Source organism: Oncorhynchus gorbuscha, linkage group LG26 (genome assembly GCF_021184085.1).
Source record: "Oncorhynchus gorbuscha isolate QuinsamMale2020 ecotype Even-year linkage group LG26, OgorEven_v1.0, whole genome shotgun sequence".
In the NCBI taxonomy this organism is placed as follows: Eukaryota; Metazoa; Chordata; class Actinopteri; order Salmoniformes; family Salmonidae; genus Oncorhynchus; species Oncorhynchus gorbuscha.
Window position 1 is genome coordinate 39,301,996 of NC_060198.1, and position 18,620 is coordinate 39,320,615.

The following is an 18,620-nucleotide window of genomic DNA, read 5'->3' on the forward strand; positions in this document are numbered from 1 at the left end:
CCACAGTGAGACTATTTCTTTTTGATTTTCCGTTCACCGTTTACACCTGTTGTTTTGGGTCATCCCTGGCTAGTATGTCATAATCCTTCTATTAATTGGTCTAGTAATTCTATCCTATCCTGGAACGTTTCTTGTCATGTGAAGTGTTTAATGTCTGCCATCCCTCCCGTTTCTTCTCTCCCTACTTCAGGAGGAACCTGGCGATTTGACAGGAGTGCCGGAGGAATATCATGATCTGCGCACGGTCTTCAGTCGGTCCCGAGCCAACTCCCTTCCTCCTCACCGGTCGTATGATTGTAGTATTGATCTCCTTCCAGGAACCACGCCTCCTCGAGGTAGACTATACTCTCTGTCGGCTCCCGAACGTAAGGCTCTCGAGGATTATTTGTCTGTGTCTCTTGACGCCGGTACCATAGTGCCTTCTTCTTCTCCGGCCGGGGCGGGGTTCTTTTTTGTTAAGAAGAAGGACGGTACTCTGCGCCCCTGCGTGGATTATCGAGGGCTGAATGACATAACGGTTAAGAATCGTTATCCGCTTCCCCTTATGTCATCAGCCTTCGAGATTCTGCAGGGAGCCAGGTGCTTTACTAAGTTGGACCTTCGTAACGCTTACCATCTCGTGCGCATCAGAGAGGGGGACGAGTGGAAAACGGCGTTTAACACTCCGTTAGGGCATTTTGAGTACCGGGTTCTGCCGTTCGGTCTCGCCAATGCGCCAGCTGTTTTTCAGGCATTAGTTAATGATGTTCTGAGAGACATGCTGAACATTTTTGTTTTTGTCTATCTTGACGATATCCTGATTTTTTCTCCGTCACTCGAGATTCATGTTCAGCACGTTCGACGTGTTCTACAGCGCCTTTTAGAGAATTGTCTCTACGTAAAGGCTGAGAAGTGCTCTTTTCATGTCTCCTCCGTTACTTTTCTCGGTTCCGTTATTTCCGCTGAAGGCATTCAGATGGATTCCGCTAAGGTCCAAGCTGTCAGTGATTGGCCCGTTCCAAGGTCACGTGTCGAGTTGCAGCGCTTTTTAGGTTTCGCTAATTTCTATCGGCGTTTCATTCGTAATTTCGGTCAAGTTGCTGCCCCTCTCACAGCTCTTACTTCTGTCAAGACGTGTTTTAAGTGGTCCGGTTCCGCCCAGGGAGCTTTTGATCTTCTAAAAGAACGTTTTACGTCCGCTCCTATCCTCGTTACTCCTGACGTCACTAGACAATTCATTGTCGAGGTTGACGCTTCAGAGGTAGGCGTGGGAGCCATTCTATCCCAGCGCTTCCAGTCTGACGATAAGGTTCATCCTTGCGCTTATTTTTCTCATCGCCTGTCGCCATCTGAGCGCAACTATGATGTGGGTAACCGTGAACTGCTCGCCATCCGCTTAGCCCTAGGCGAATGGCGACAGTGGTTGGAGGGGGCGACCGTTCCTTTGTCGTTTGGACAGACCATAAGAACCTTGAGTACATCCGTTCTGCCAAACGACTTAATGCCCGTCAAGCTCGTTGGGCGTTGTTTTTCGCTCGTTTCGAGTTTGTGATTTCTTACCGTCCGGGTAGCAAGAACACCAAGCCTGATGCCTTATCCCGTCTGTTTAGTTCTTCTGTGGCTTCTACTGATCTCGAGGGGATTCTTCCTTATGGGCGTGTTGTCGGGTTGACAGTCTGGGGAATTGAAAGACAGGTTAAGCAAGCACTCACGCACACTGCGTCGCCGCGCTTGTCCTAGTAACCTCCTTTTCGTTCCTGTTTCCACTCGTCTGGCTGTTCTTCAGTGGGCTCACTCTGCCAAGTTAGCTGGTCATCCCGGTGTTCGAGGCACTCTTGCGTCTATTCGCCAGCGCTTTTGGTGGCCGACTCAGGAGCGTGACACGCGCCGTTTCGTGGCTGCGTGTTCAGACTGCGCGCAGAAGAAGTCTGGTAATTTTTTTCTGCTTCTGCTCCTGGTCTTGCTGGGTCTCAGTCTGTTCCCTGCCATCGCATCTCTCCTGTTCTTGTCCCTGCCCTTGCTGTGTCTCAGTCTGTCCCTAGTTCTCATTTTTTTTTTTTTAGAGTAGTACCCTAGTTTCCCTTTTTATCGTTTTTCGTTACGGTCCTGAGGAGAGGAGTTGGGTTCTTTCTCGGGACGTGCTGGACCGTTTGATCTATGATTTCCTCCGTTGCTGCCAGTGTTCCTCCTCGAGAGCGCCAGGAGGCGCTCGGTGAGTGGGGGGTACTGTCATGTTTGTCATTTATTATCATGTCTTGTCCCTGTGCTCCCCATGCTATTCGTTTCCCTCTGCTGGTCTTATTTGGTTCTTTCCCTCCTATCCCTCTCTCTCCCCCTCCCTCTCTCACTCTCTCGCTCTCTCTTCTCTCTATCGTTCCGTTCCTGCTCCCAGCTGTTCCTATTCCCCTAATCATCATTTAGTCTTCCCACACCTGTTCCCGATCCTTTCCCCTGATTAGAGTCCCTATTTATTCCTTTGTGATCCGTTCCTGTGCCGTCGGTTCCTTGTAATGTATTCACCATGCTGTGATTGCGTTTCGCCCTGTCCTGTCGTGTTTTTGCCGTGATTGTGTATCACCCTGTCCTGTCGTGTTTTGTGCCTTCATCAGACGCTGCGTGTGAGCAGGTGTCTCAGTCGACTACGGCCTGCGCCTACCCGAAGCGACCTGCAGTCTGTGGCCGCTTCTCCAGTTGTTTTCCCCTCTACAATTCTAGAGGATTTCAGTTATTCCGTTTTGAACATTAATAAACTCTGTTTCTGTTAAGTCGCGTTTGGGTCCTCGTTCACCTGCATGACAGTTCCATGGGATTATATGACATTGCTATGGGGGAAGGTCAAATGCAGTTTCCCTTTTCAAAATAGCTGCTAAATTGCACTAGCAGTAAAACACTGGCAAACGTCAAGTATCAAAAAAGTCAAATCTCTAATGCTACTTTATAAAATAAATAGAAACAATATATGTTCAGAAATCAAGGACTCAAATAAATAATATTAACAAAAACTACATTACATAAAGCTCTTATACCCACAGAACATAAGGGTATACAATACAAACACACGATAGTACCAATGGTTCACATTGCACTATGGTAAAAGTCACAATGACAGCCAACTTTTACACTCTCCAATGATCTTTTACTGATGCAACTACAGCAGATTCAAAATGGTTTAATTTATTCCATGAGCCATTTATCAGAGAAGTCATTTTTGCAGAGAAGTTGCTTTGAACATATTGCTTTACGATAGGATCTGGTGAGCTCCAATACAACTTACTAGGACATTATGTTGCTATTCTGTAAAAGCTTGTTTTGTCCTTCACATGTTTGTTGTCTCTGTCCGATCTTGTTGTACATTTTAGTCTGAATATAGCTACAGTACAATACATCAATAAATGCCTGCAGACGCCCACACATCTGTTCAGTAATCAGTACTGGTTGTGATTGTCTTTTGTCATTCCCTCAGAGTTAATCGTCAATAGGAATTGTCTGTCAGAATCTATAGTGAAACAACCACCTCCTTCAAGCACCAACCATCATTTTTCCTCATCTTCCTTTCTCCCCAACCTGGTCTCAGAGAATTTCGTATTACTCTGTACATAAATCCGTGCCACTCCATTTAGCATGATATGCTACGTTTCGTTTCGTATGGTATGTATAATTTGTGGATGTCCATCACCCATTTTGTATGATATATAACGAATTACATTTCGTATTATATGTTACAAATTTTCTAAACATACAATATGTTATGAATTTGCAAAACGTACTATATGTTACAAATTTTATCTAGGTGGCTAACTTTAGCTAGCTGGCTAATGTTAGCTATGCTGGGGGTCAGGGTTAGGGGAAGGGTTAGCTAGCATGGTAAGTTGCTAAAAACTAGTAAGTAGTTGAAAAGTTGCTAGAGTTGTCCGTGATGAGATTTAAATTTGCAAACCTCTGGGTTGCTAGACATTCGAGTTATACGCCCGACCAACCACCCTACTTTCGTTTTTTCCTTAAGTAACCACCTGTCTTATGTAACCTACAAAAAAATAACATATCATAATCATTTCAGTGTCGAGGATTTACATTTACTATGTTACTTCTAGTCTATGAGACCAGGCTGTTCTTTCACCTCTTCCTTTAACCAGGAAGATTGTTCTCTGTTATTTGACCTTCGTACGTTAGTGTTTATACAGTGTGTGTATGTGTGTGCACATAGCCAATCTCTACACACAAATTTCAATGGGCGTGGCCACCAAGATGCGTCCGGCCCCTCCGTTGTCACGGGAGACACGTTCGTAGCTGCTGGTGGTGGAGGGGGAGCCGGTGGAGGAGTAGTGTCCGCCCATGGGCTCTATCAGGCTCTGCTGCTTTAGCCTGTCCACCAGTACATCCTCTTCAGATGACGACGAGCTGAGCTCCACCTGGGGCCCACTGCCCACTGACCCTCCTCCCGCAACGCTGCTGCTGCCCGGCTCATTGTCCAGCATCCAGTGGTGGTTGAAGTAGCTGAAAACCTCCTTAACGGAGCAGCGGCGCTCCTGCTCAATGGACAGGAGCCTGCGGAACATGCGCAGCCCCTCGTCTGTGAAGCGTCGCCACTGAGAGGGCACCGTGCCCGTCCGGCGCTGCTGCCAGCGCCCAAACTCCTGATAGAAGGCGTCTGACGGCAGGGCCTTTTCCCAGGGGAAGTTGCCGGTGAGCATGCAGAAGAGGAGGACACCGAAGGCCCACACGTCAGTGCTGTAGTCCACGCAGAAGCCCTCGTGCTGCGAGGCGTCACACAACTCCGGTGCCGTGTACGGGATGGTTCCGCTGACACGCTTCACTGGGGAGCCGGCACGCCGCGTCATGCCGAAGTCTGACAGCTTGACCTTACGGCACTCTTTGTCAAAGATGAGGATGTTCTCAGGCTTGATGTCCCGGTGGACTAGCTTCTTACAGTGCAGGTAGTCCAGGGCGATGGCCACCTGGTGGACACAACGCTTAGCCACCGTCTCTGGAAGACCCACCTAAACAGAGACGAGTACACACTGAGGTCAAACAATCCACCAACAAGTAAAATATTTAATCCATCCATGAGAATGTGTGTTTGGCCATAAGCCAAGGATTTTATGTAACTCTCCACAGTACATGTTGACTAGGGGTTATCAGGTATTACATTAGTTATAGAAAATAACCTTCTATAAATAGTCTTCAATGGATGACGAGTGGTTAGATAATGACTTGGATTATGTTGCCATCTGAGCTTTTTCTAAAAATAGATATACAGCACTAATATCTCACATTAATTTTACACATGAACATTTATCATGTCAAATCTGTACATTATCCTATGTTAATATGTTATTCATATTTCAGACATTATGTTGAGAGCCTTCAATTGTAACAGCAGATGAACACACCTGAGGGGGAATGACGTCGAAGAGGTCTCCTGCCAGGGCATACTCCTGAGCGAAGACGTAGTAGTCGTCTGTCTCAAAGGCAATGCCGAACATGTTGATGATAAAGGGGCAGGGAGACAGGTAGAGAGAGATGCTGTACTCCCTTAAGAAGCTCTTCAGTTTGGTTGTTTTCTTCCTCAAGAACTTCAGAGCCATCTTAGTGCCTAGAACATAATGTACAGTACTGGATGAGAAATGTTCTATGAGTCCTATGAGACAGTTAGATGCACCAAATTTAGGCTTGTAAATAAATTAAACTGATATGAATTACAAAATCTGTCTGGGATTAATTCAATTTAGTGAGGTTACAGGATTTCATCCAAGACCACATTTTTTTTCGCTTAGGGTTATTTATAAATATTCCAAAGCCTCTGTCAGAATAGTTTAGTCACGACACCATCCTCTTTACCTACAGAGAGGAGGAGGAGGGGATGGGGCTGCATGGGCACTTCAGCTTTGATGCAGCGGATTTGGCAGTAAATTGAAAGTGATTACATACAAAAGTGTTGCAGTAAACACGTACTGAAATAGAGCCAGTAAGTGCAACACTAATCAAATTAGAGCCAATGATTGGGAGGGGAGATGCTTTTCCTTTGCCTGTCTGTAAATCCTTGTGATTCATATACACTCAGTATAAAAAACATCAAGAACACCTTTCCATGTCAGACTGACCAGGTGAATCCAAGTGAAAGCTATGATCCCTTATTGATGTCACTTGTTAAATCCACTTCAATCAGTGTAGATGAAGGAGAGGAGACAGGTTAAAGAAGGATTTTTAAGTCTTGAGACAATTGAGACATGGATTGTGTATGTGTGCCATTCAGAGGGTGAATGGGCAGACAAAAGATTTAAGTGCCTTTGAATGGGGTATGGTAGTAGATGCCAGGCGCACCAGTTTGTGCTCTTTGTGCGGTTTGTGTCAAGAACTGCAGCGCTGCTGGGTTTTTCCACCCTCAACAGTTTCCCGGCTGTATCAAGAATGGTCCACCACCCAAAGGACATCCAGCCAACTTGACACAACTGTGGGAAGCATTGGAGTCAACATGGGCCAGCATCTCTGTGGAATGCTTTCGACACCTTGTAGAGTCCATGCCCCAATCAAATGAGGCTGTTCTGAGGGTAAGGGGGGGGGCAGCTCAATATTAGGAAGGTGTTCCTAATGTTTGGTATATGCAGTGTATAACATAAAGACACAGGAAGCATGACATGGATTCTGTCGTCTGGGAGGAATAGCGCAGAGCAATCTGGAAGGAAATGTCTCAGAACCTTCTACCGACCACAGCCTATTTCCCCGAATGACAGGAAAACAGAAATTAGCAGAGGAAATATGGGAAGGGGACAAGGTCAAGATTAGGAGATGTAAAATTGTCAGATTGAAATGCCTCAATGTCTGTCTCTCCCTGGTGCCACAGTGTCTCTGTGAGCTCAAGGGAAAAGAGAAGCTTCTCCAATAGCACCACCTCAGCTCTGGTCAGCATAAAGTAGTGAAAATGCAGACATGCAGCCTGGCAGCCTGGAATCCTCCTGCTGAATTGTGGTAATCCCACATGATGACTGATATGCAATGAATTATTCCAGAACTACAGCTCTACATTCAAGTGAATATCCACCTGTATGATGGATTGAGTGAGCATTATCAAAGCTATCATCAAACTATAAAATAAAGATTGGTCTCCCCTATGAATCATGCTAATCTGAGATTATACTCATACCCAAATTAACAGCCACCCTAATTCCCAGAGCTTTAATAGGGTAGCAAATTGGCCTGCCTCCCTAAAAACCCAATTACACAGCAGCATGATTAAGAAGTCATCATATAAATACTATTCAACACATCTCAGACGGCAAGAAATCTTTTCATTATTCATGTCCTGAGCTGATAGCGTCAAATGTTTGAATTGGGGAATGTAATATCATGGCAGCGTGGGATCCGAGAGCTGAGTAAATACTTTATTTTTTGTACCTTTATTTAACTAGACAAGTCAGTTAAGAACAAATTCTTATTTACAATGACGGCCTACACCGGCCACACCCGGACGACACTGGGCCAATTGTGCGCCGCCCTATGGGACTCCCAATCACGGCCGGATGTGATACAGCCTGGAATCGAACAAGGGACTGTAGTGATGCCTCTTGCACTGTGTTACAGCCTGGATGTAAGTGTTTTTGGACATGATTTAGGTCTAATGACAACCCAGTGATAGTGGTTTTGTACATGATTTAGGTCTAATGACAACCCAGTGATAGTGGTTTTGGACATGATTTAGGTCTAATGACAACCCAGTGATAGTGGTTTTGTACATGATTGAGGTCTAATGACAACCCAGTGATAGTGGTTTTGGACATGATTTAGGTCTAATGACAACCCAGTGATAGTGGTTTTGGACATGATTTATGTCTAATGACAACCCAGTGATAGTGGTTTTGGACATGATTTATGTCTAATGACAACCCAGTGATAGTGGTTTTGGACATGATTTAGGTCTAATGACAACCCAGTGATAGTGGTTTTGGACATGATTTAGGTCTAATGACAACCCAGTGATAGTGGTTTTGGACATGATTTATGTCTAATGACAACCCAGTGATAGTGGTTTTGTACATGATTTAGGTCTAATGACAACCCAGTGATAGTGGTTTTGGACATGATTTATGTCTAATGACAACCCAGTGATAGTGATTTTGGACATGATTTATGTCTAATGACAACCCAGTGATAGTGGTTTTGGACATGATTTAGGTCTAATGACAACCCAGTGATAGTGGTTTTGTACATGATTTAGGTCTAATGACAACCCAGTGATAGTGGTTTTGGACATGATTTAGGTCTAATGACAACCCAGTGATAGTGGTTTTGGACATGATTTAGGTCTAATGACAACCCAGTGATAGTGGTTTTGGACATGATTTAGGTCTAATGACAACCCAGTGATAGTGGTTTTGGACATGATTTAGGTCTAATGACAACCCAGTGATAGTGGTTTTGGACATGATTTAGGTCTAATGACAACCCAGTGATAGTGGTTTTGGACATGATTTAGGTCTAATGACAACCCAGTGATAGTGGTTTTGGACATGATTTAGGTCTAATGACAACCCAGTGATAGTGGTTTTGTACATGATTTAGGTCTAATGACAACCCAGTGATAGTGGTTTTGGACATGATTTAGGTCTAATGACAACCCAGTGATAGTGGTTTTGGACATGATTTAGGTCTAATGACAACCCAGTGATAGTGGTTTTGGACATGATTTAGGTCTAATGACAACCCAGTGATAGTGGTTTTGGATAGTTCCAGATGGTGTGTCCTTTCACTGCTTTATAAAAGAGCGGAGGACAACCCCCCCCCCCCCCACACACTTCTGAGTTGGTTATTACAAGACTGTAAAGTGGACTGAGCAGATGGTTGACATTTTGTCTTGCATTTTATGTCATAAAGGCTGAAAAGATTTGCTAAAATAGGTCATTTTGATAAGCAATCTGGATGGGGTTTGTGCTTCACTGCTATTCCGAAACTAGGGACGCCGCATTCACTATAATTATGGTCCACAACTGAATTCTTTAAAGAGTGGAGCGATCTAAATACTTCAAAGATGTGTAAGATTACTGTGACCGTGGAAAACATGTTTTTTTTAAAACACATTTTAGATGGAATCTGGAGTGAATCGAAATGTTCTGATTGTAAACTGATATAAAACCCCATAAAAAATGCTTTGGTTGTTTTCACATCAGCAAGCAATGTTTCTGTTTTGTTGAGCTCTGTTGATGGTCTGTCTGGAATAGACCAACTGACATGAATATAACACATTGGTTATTCTCAATGGCGCAGGTAGCTTCCATCAGAGACAAACTCACCCCTGATTTTGTGGATGACCAGGTCCACCTTCCCATAGGTGCCCTTACCCAGCTCCCTGATGACCTCATAGTACTTGCTGATGTCTAGCTTCTCCAGGTTCTGGGCAGCAATGAGCTGCAGCTCCTCCAGGATGTCGTTGGAGGCGCGGGACCCAGACCCGTGGGACCCATGGGGAGAGGAGCTCATTCTGCCTGGGAGAGATGCCTGGAGCACAGGGATCTGGTGACTGCTGTTGTTCCTAAAGAAGGTAACAGGATGAGCAGGAAGGAATGCCAGGTTAAAGAGAGATAGGCACGTAGCCTATACAATGAAAATGGTGGATACACCAATGGCTTTTGTGTCTCACCTCTCTCTACACACGGAGAGACACACACCTCGTTTATCAACAACATCAAAGACACTGAGTGTTTTGTATCCGAGACAAATAAGCTCTTATGTAACCATTGCATTCTGCATTAAACACAGATCTACTTTCCGCTGTGTGAAGCCCCTTTCAGGTGACCGAGATCACAGGCCTCTGTTTCCACACAACCACTGCAGAGGAAAGAACAGAGACAACTAATTCCCTTTCCACTTCACTAATCAGTCACTCGCACTCTGGATTCAGATCATTTGGCTATGCTTCTTCTGTTACTCTTCTGTGCCCTCCAAAACTTTGTTTCAAAATGTCTCCTGTTAGAGTTCTGTGAGATCCATAAAACCTTTAGTCTAGGTCTGAGCCTCAAATTACTCCGAGCATCAACTCAACATTCACTTGCATGGAAAAGGAGAGACACAGCGACAACAGTGGTTCATTCTTGACAGGCACTTTCATTATCTTGCCTGCCGGTGAAATTTTGTCAGCTCAGCTCACTGCAGATCTGTTTCAGTCGGCCGTCTGATCCAAGACCATGTAACGACAAGCCAAGAAACACTCATTTGAAATATCCTTTCTTTCATCACCCAGGGCAGACAAATCTCTGAATGACTGAATGAACTTCATGGCCCTGATGGTACAGCAGAATTGTGCCATCTCTCATTAATGAAGATAAGAATGTGTTGAATGAGACAGGATGTGAGAGACATCCTGTGGATAGTCCATCTGTGTATGTCTCAGGGACGGTTCCACAGTGTGTGTGTGTGTGTGTGTACTTATTTTTCAGTGAGTTTATGCATTGTACATGTGTAACAATTCACTGAGGGGGCTGTTTCAACAGGGGAGCCAGCTGGCTATCCATCAGAGCAGTACTATGACTACTAGCAGCAGTCCAGTCAGCATCCCACTGACAAGGTTATTAAAACACACAACAGCCTAGGCAGCCCAGTCTCGTTTCTCTTCTACATATGAAGATGAACCAGTGCCTCAAACACACAGACACACACACTCACTTCTGCATGGTTTGTGTCATATCAAAGAGTCTGGAGATGAAAGGAGAGTCAAACAGTGGTAATTAAGCTCTGCTCCTCTGCTGCAGCCCTGACTCAGCCCCACAGCAGCCACCAGGCCCGCTCCCTCGCTGCTCCCCGTCCCCGCTTCCTGCCCCCAGTCCCCATCCCCGGATTATTCATGCCCCCAGTCCCCGTCCCCGCTTCCTGCCCCCAGTCCCCATCCCCGCTTCCTGCCCCCAGTCCCCATCCCGGAATATTCATGCCCCCAGTCCCCGTCCCCGCTTCCTGCCCCCAGTCCCCATCCCGGAATATTCATGCCCCCAGTCCCAGTCCCCGCTTCCTGCCCCCAGTCCCCGCTTCCTGCCCCCAGTCCCCATCCCCGCTTCCTGCCCCCAGTTCCTGCCCCCAGTCCCCATCCCCGTCCCCCCCAGTCCCTGCTTCCTGCCCCAAGTCCCCGCTTCCTGCCCCCAGTTCCCATCCCGAAATATTCATGCCCCCAGTCCCCGCTTCCTGCCCCCAGTCCCCGCTTCCTGCCCCCAGTCCCCATCCCCGCTTCCTGCCCCCAGTCCCTGCTTCCTGCCCCCAGTCCCCATCCCCACTTCCTGCCCCCAGTCCCCCCCCCCCGCTTCCTGCCCCCAGTTCCCATCCCGAAATATTCATGCCCCCAGTCCCCATCCCCGCTTCCTGCCCCCAGTCCCCGCTTCCTGCCCCCAGTCCCCATCCCGCCCCCAAGTCCCCGTCCCTGCTTCCTGCCCCCAGTCCCCATCCCGGAATATTCATGCCCCCAGTCCCCGTCCCCGCTTCCTGCCCCCAGTCCCCGTCCCGCTTCCTGCCCCCATCCCAGAATCCCCCCATCCCCGTCCCCGCTTCCTGCCCCCAGTCCCCATCCCCGCTTCCTGCCCCCATCCCCGTCCCCTATCCTGCCCCCAGTCCCCATTCCCGCTTCCTGCCCCCAGTCCCCATCCCGGAATATTCATGCCCCCAGTCCCCGTCCCCCCAGTCCCCATCCTTCCTCCCCAGTCCCCATCCCCGTCCCTCCCGTCCCTGCTTCCTGCCCCCAGTCCCCATCCCGCTTCCTGCCCCCAGTCCCCATCCCGGAATATTCATGCCCCCCCCGTCCCCGTCCCCCAGTCCCCATCCCCGCTTCCTGCCCCCAGTCCCCGTCCCTGCTTCCTGCCCCCAGTTCCCATCCCGGAATATTCATGCCCCCAGTCCCCGTCCCTGCTTCCTGCCCCCAGTCCCCATCCCCGCTTCCTGCCCCCAGTCCCATCCCGGAATATTCATGCCCCCAGTCCCCGTCCCTGCTTCCTGCCCCCAGTCCCCATTCCCGCTTCCTGCCCCCAGTCCCCATCCCGGAATATTCATGCCCCAGTCCCCGTCCCCGCTTCCTGCCCCCAGTCCCCATCCCCGCTTCCTGCCCCCAGTCCCCATCCCTGCTTCCTGCCCCCAGTTCCCATCCCGGAATATTCATGCCCCCAGTCCCCGTCCCTGCTTCCTGCCCCCAGTCCCCGTCCCCGCTTTCCTGCCCCCAGTTCCCATCCCGGAATATTCATGCCCCCAGTCCCCGTCCCTGCTTCCTGCCCCCAGTCCCCATCCCCGCTTCCTGCCCCCAGTCCCCGTCCCTGCTTCCTGCCCCCAGTCCCCATTCCCACTTCCTGCCCCCAGTCCCCATCCCTATCCTGCCCCCAGTCCCCGTCCCCGTCCCCCCCAGTCCCCATCCCCGCTTCCTGCCCCCAGTCCCCGCTCCCCCCCAGTTCCCATCCCGCCCCCCAGTCCCCGTCCCTGCTTCCTGCCCCCAGTCCCCGTCCCCTATCCTGCCCCCAGTCCCATCCCGTCCCCCAGTCCCCGTCCTGCCCCCCCCAGTCCCCATCCCCGCTTCCTGCCCCCAGTCCCCGTCCCTGCTTCCTGCCCCCAGTCCCCGTCCCTGCTTCCTGCCCCCAGTCCCCGTCCCTGCTTCCTGCCCCCAGTCCCCGTCCCAGGAATATTCATGCCACCGCTATTCCCAGGAGGACCTCTGGGAGCACCAAGCTCTGTTTGTCACACAGATAGAGCACTGTGACCACCGTGCCATGTCTCTCCTCAATGGGATTCAGCTCATCTGTATTCAAAGCACAGATGGAGCACAGTTTGACTGGTGTACCTTGAGTCACAGCCCTCATCCCCACCCCTCCTCCTTCTGTATCCCCATGTGATGCTGGTCTTTGCATAACACACTGGAGAAAAGGTGGTCGATGAGGATTGGTGACTGGAGGGCCCAAGGGGCAGTACTGCAGGTGGGGGAGGGGCTGGGTAGTGCAGTGAGAAGCCTGGACACCGAAGACCTTTTTGTCGCCTTGCTGCAGCACACAGCTCATAGAGGGCAGACAGGCAGGTAGGCTGTAGTTAATTACTGGCGATGCCAGGAATATTGACTTGCAATCTGGGTTCTATGTGACTATAGTATAGGAAACGTGACAACCCGCACAAAGTGCTGAGCAATGGTCATATGCCTCCTGCTCTCCACACTCACACACGTGCACGCAGACACATTTACACTGACACAAACACACCACACAACAGATAGAGCAGCACAGCAAGAGCTGCCTTGGCCAGCTGATCAATGCTGCCTGCCAAGGTCCATTCTTGAGTATTTACACCTAATAATAATGTCTAATGTCTAATCAATAGATCTGGGAGTAAAGAGGTAATCCACCTACAAAATGTTACCATCACTGTAACATGAGCCGGAGTGAGTCATTTGGAGATATGCAGTGTAAATTGTGAATCTCAAGCTTTGTTAGTAAGATTTGATGTGATTAAGTACGATTTTCTAGAGGGGAAACAACAATGTAAATGATTGATTAACATGTCAAAATCTACACAAATCAAGAGACTGACTGTGAAATGGGATCACAGTTTTGTGATTTATTCTTCATGGCATTGCCTGTCTCCCACACTTACGATGTGGATGATTGCCGCCCAGTCCATGATTAAATGAGGAGTCTGGCACTCTTATAAACGTGTCCCATGTCCTCTGTAACACACGTTCACTGCCTGTCTCCCACACTTACGATGTGGATGATTGCCGCCCAGTCCATGATTAAATGAGGAGTCTGGCACTCTTATAAACGTGTCCCATGTCCTCTGTAACACACTTTCACTGCCTTGTCTTACTTAGCCATTTAGCCATTTTCAAATGGAAACCGTGACATGGTCTTTGATGTTGTAAAATGTATTCATCCATGGATGCAACACAGCATCCATCTACAGTGGATTGTGTGTGCATAGCATGTTCTCTGTGTTGTTGTTCAGTGCAGTAGGTATGCCAACAAAGGTATCACAGTTACTTAGAGAAGTCCTACTACAGCTTTACAGGACGGAAGGCCGTTGATGCAGTGAGATTGCAATTTGAGTTCTGCTGGTCTGGTAGATAGTTCAATTGCCTGGACCATTGACCATGTTGGCAGGCTGTTGGGAGTTTGTCCTAAACCCAAACAGAACATCCAGCCAATGTACTGTTTTCTTTGTTTAACTACGGAGTGGGGGCCATTCGCCTCTATTTGCTGTAAATGCTTGAACGAATCTAACACAGCCCATTTTTACCATCCTCAAAAAAGTACATTGTCCTACATTTCCAAACAGCTAGGGGATGTGAATATAGTTTTGTGTGTTTGTATAGTACCAGAACTAATGTGCAGAATAGGTCAGCCTGTGTGGAGGGTGCTTTAGATGTCACGACTCATAACACCTATGAATAATAAGGGTCAACATGGTTTATTTGGTGTTGTAACAGTGAGCAATTTAGACCAAAAGATAGAACAGTGGAGAACAGTGCAGAAGTCCTTCTCCAGGAGTCTGTCCACTGGTAATATTGGCTATATCCCAAGGACGAGGTGAACTGGGTGCCACTGTTGTTTCCTCTCACAGTCAAGGAGAAATGACAGACAGACTGGCACCTTGATGCCCTTAGTGTATTATTGTCCAATACAAACAGGTGAGTGCCAGTAAGAAAACACCCACAATGCCCCCAAACCAGCAGCTCTCAAATCACAAAGCTCACAATTTGAATGATATAACGGTAAATCTAGAATGACGTTTGCGTCGTAAGAGAGGGATGGGTTTCTGTTGTCTCTCACAAACCATTTAAAATCCCCAGAGGGGTTTATCCAACCTCCACCAACAGCAAAGGCAACTGTTTTCACTCACATTGCTTACATAACACTGTCACTGTCTGTCTGAGAGGAAAGCCATCCAACCTGCTGCTCTGGGTAATGCTGAGTATCTGAATATGATCCCCATTACCTCTAAAGTATGGTCAGTGAGGGACACTTCACAGAGAATATAGTTTGCATATGCTCTGAATGCTATAGCTGTTTCTCCATCTCACACTGCTGTATGGCCAGTGTGAGATGAAGCTGACAAAGGCAAAGGTTAGAAGAGATATCCTCTGAACGCTCTGGCTAAGTGACCACAGAACACACAAGTCTTTGGATCACCTGTCCCAGCACAGACAAAGCATAGGCACTATTATCTTCAGACACTATTATCTACAGCTATTATCGTCAGACACTATTATCGTCAGACGCTATTATCTACAGCGTCTGACGAGAACAATGACATGTGGTGTCTACAGGAGGATTCATATGGAACTTTACTGTAGGTTTTAAGAATAGAAAAAATGATTTGTTTAAAAGGTAAGTGTGTGTGTGTGTGTGTGCGTGCGTGCGTGTGTGCGTGCGTGCGAACAGATAAGGCACCGAGGAGAGGAGCATAGGAACATCCACACCAACACACAACAGTTTACAATGACAGATGTAGCACTTGAGCACATCATATCCATTTCAAATGGCCTTCTACACAGGTATTTATTAATAGACATAAATATCACTGCAATTCATTGGAAGGGTTTTTCACTATGATGCTGTCAAGCCAAATGGCTTCAGCCATAGGTTATCATACCCATTGTCCTTCTCCTACTGTTGACTATACATACTGGTCTCAGGCTACATGTTACGATGCCGTAGATCGTATTAAATAATAGGTTACAGTAAGACAATAATGCACAACAAATAACCATTTGAGAGATGTAAGCACACAATTGAAACCACCTTGCTAATTCTAAACCATATGTTAAAGCACATCGACTGGCTTGTAAACATGCCATTACGGGATGAAAACAGACCAGCAGGAATAATGAATGTGTGAAACATTATGCAAAATCAACAAGCAGGTCTATAAAATCCAAATAAAAGCACTGATCAATTGATTGAAATTGTTATGATCCAACCAACAATGATGATTCCTTGTTATCAATGTCTCTTACCTCTCAGATTGCGCTGCATGCAATAGCTGGTGCTGTCATTCCGTTCAGCAGAAACTTTAATTGTATAGCTGGATAAACCGTTACAGGACTGGTCTGGTTTTATGTGCAAAATCGTATCTCTGAATAGTGCAGATTCAACGCTTTGTTGCCAATATGCACAGCGACGCATAATAATATCACTTTGCTGGTGCTTCTGTCTGCTTCGTCAGTACCTCTGTCAGCCTGACTTGCCCTATTGTTTCTGTCGGCCTACGGCTGCTAGATGCAACTACCGCCAGGCAGCGAGGCTGAATTAACGCCTGCCCTCCGCAGCGGCGGTCCAATCGGAGAGCAGAGCGAAGCAGCAGCGGCGCGACATAAGGGAGGGAGGGGGTCTTGTGTCTCCATACAGATACCCAACATTCTCTCTCTTTGCGCAATGGGAATAAACAACAAGTTAAAAAAACGAGTGGAGCAGATATAATGTAATGTATTTGCGTAATATTTGACCCAGAACGTTTAAATAGCCTACAAATGTGTGTGGAACAGGTGTTGGCATCGGCAGTTGTCAAAATCAAATCAAATGTATTTGTCACATGCGCTGAATACAACTGGTGTAGATGTGACCATGAATTGCTTGCTTATGATCCCTTCCCAACGATGCAGAGTTAAAAAAGAATATAGAAAATAGAAACACAAGAGGAATAAACTAAAATACATGAGAATGGAGCTACATACAGGGAGTACCAGTACCAGGTCAATGTGGAGCTACATACAGGGAGTACCAATACCAGGTCAATGTGGAGCTACATACAGGGAGTACAGGTCAATGTGGAGCTACATACAGGGAGTACCAGTACCAGGTCAATGTGGAGCTACCAGTACCAGGTCAATGTGGAGCTACCAGTACCAGGTCAATGTGGAGCTACATACAGGGAGTACCAGTACCAGGTCAATGTGGAGCTACATACAGGGAGTACCAATACCAGGTCAATGTGGAGCTACATACAGGGAGTACCAATACCAGGTCAATGTGGAGCTACATACAGGGAGTACCAATACCAGGTCAATGTGGAGCTACATACAGGGAGTACCAGTACCAGGTCAATGTGGAGCTACATACAGGGAGTACCAGTACCAGGTCAATGTGGAGCTACATACAGGGAGTACCAGTACCAGGTCAATGTGGAGCTACATACAGGGAGTACCAGTACCAGGTCAATGTGGAGCTACATACAGGGAGTACCAGTACCAGGTCAATGTGGAGCTACATACAGGGAGTACCAATACCAGGTCAATGTGGAGCTACATACAGGGAGTACCAATACCAGGTCAATGTGGAGCTACATACAGGGAGTACCAATACCAGGTCAATGTGCAGAGTGGGTACATATGTTCAGGAAGGCAGGGTAAAAGTGACTGCATCAGGATATGGACAGGTGGACACATGATTGACAGGTCAGGAGTTTGGACATAGGCTTTTGAAATGATGCCAATTATGGATGCTTTAGTGCAGCAGTCAAAATGGTACTGAAAGCAGGCCTATTACATTCTAGACCACCATGTCCCATGGGACAAAGAGTAGCCAAAGCATGGCGTTTGAATTGTCATTGTCAACGTCTGAATCAGAACAAGGCATGCATTTAGATTGTCAAACTTACTCAAGGAATGAATACGTGAGTCAACGATGTCAGGATTTAGCCAGGGTTGTTCCAGTTTTTGGTCACTAGATGCCCCCATTGTGCCTTTTGACCTTTTGTTTTCCCTTGATCCCCATTATTATTTGCACCTGTGCCTCGTTTCCCCTGATTGTATTTAAACCCTTTGTTTTACTCAGTTCTTTGCTCTGTGTTTGTATGTTAGCACCCAGCCCTAGTACTCTGTGAGCTCTTGTTGATCCCGGTGGACTCTCTTGTGGAGTTCTGTTTTTTGTTCTTGTTTGTTTGTTTTTGAGTATCTTTTGATGCTTTTTGTGCTTTACCTACCACCTTGTGGATTTACCTTTTTGTCTTGGAGGATTGCCTTTGTTCTTGTGGAATTCCTTTTGAGGTTGTGGAGTTACATGTTTTCCTGAAGAACTTCACTTTTTACTTCATTAAATACACCGTCTCAAGTACTGCTGTGTCTGCCTCATCTTCTGGGTTCTGCTGACTATTCGTGGCTCAGTTGGTTTAGTGACTGTTTCTCACTCCGGAGACCCGGGTTTGTAACCGGGTCCTGACAAAGGATATTATTTACATAACAAATGTAATTGAAATTCACAGACAGGCAGGTCAAGCAAGGTTGACCCATAGCAGGTCCATGTCAGAGGTGATCATGAGTGTGGAGTGGGAGTAGCCTGTAGTGGTGATCTCAGAGAAGATGTCTCAAGAGAGTTTGATTCATGGTCACAGCAGAATTCTACCATGGCAAGGCTTAAAGTATTCTCACATAAAGATTACAGTGTACTGCTGACCGCCATCTGCCCTGGCAGCTCTTTCCATCCTCAGTGGTTCTTCGTTACTGTCACGTTCTGACCTTAGTTCCTTTGTTATGTCTTTGTTTTAGTATGGTCAGGGTGTGAGTTGGGTGGGTTGTCTATGTTCGTTTTTTCTATAATTTGGGATTTCTACGTTAGGATCCCTCTCCGCTGCACTTCTAACCGGACACAGAGGACAGGCTTCCCACTACATTAGGATCCCTCTCCGCTGCATTTCTAACCGAATTG

General features: G+C 47.2%; 2 protein-coding genes across 3 annotated transcripts in view; one reads left to right on the forward strand and one right to left on the reverse strand.

Moving 5' to 3' along the window:
• Positions 1-2,781: 2,781 nt before the first annotated feature.
• The window catches only part of LOC124015039 (serine/threonine-protein kinase SBK1-like), a 29,861-nt gene continuing 14,022 nt past the window's right edge, over positions 2,782-18,620 (reverse strand). Inside the window, exons 1-4 of one of the 2 annotated variants that reach the window (XM_046329904.1) lie at positions 15,935-16,257; positions 9,264-9,502; positions 5,370-5,572; positions 2,782-4,976 (exon numbers count right to left, since the gene is read on the reverse strand). In XM_046329904.1, coding sequence (XP_046185860.1) covers positions 4,191-4,976; positions 5,370-5,572; positions 9,264-9,450 — 1,176 coding nt within the window. In that variant the 5' untranslated portion in view covers positions 9,451-9,502; positions 15,935-16,257 and the 3' untranslated portion in view covers positions 2,782-4,190. Of the gene's footprint in view, positions 4,977-5,369; positions 5,573-9,263; positions 9,503-15,934; positions 16,258-18,620 lie in introns of those variants that run through there. The other variant, XM_046329905.1, reaches the window with a different exon arrangement.
• On the forward strand, positions 10,947-12,824 carry LOC124015379 (vegetative cell wall protein gp1-like). Its single transcript, XM_046330547.1, has one exon. The coding sequence runs from the start codon at positions 10,947-10,949 to the stop codon at positions 12,822-12,824; it is 1,878 nt and encodes a 625-aa protein (XP_046186503.1).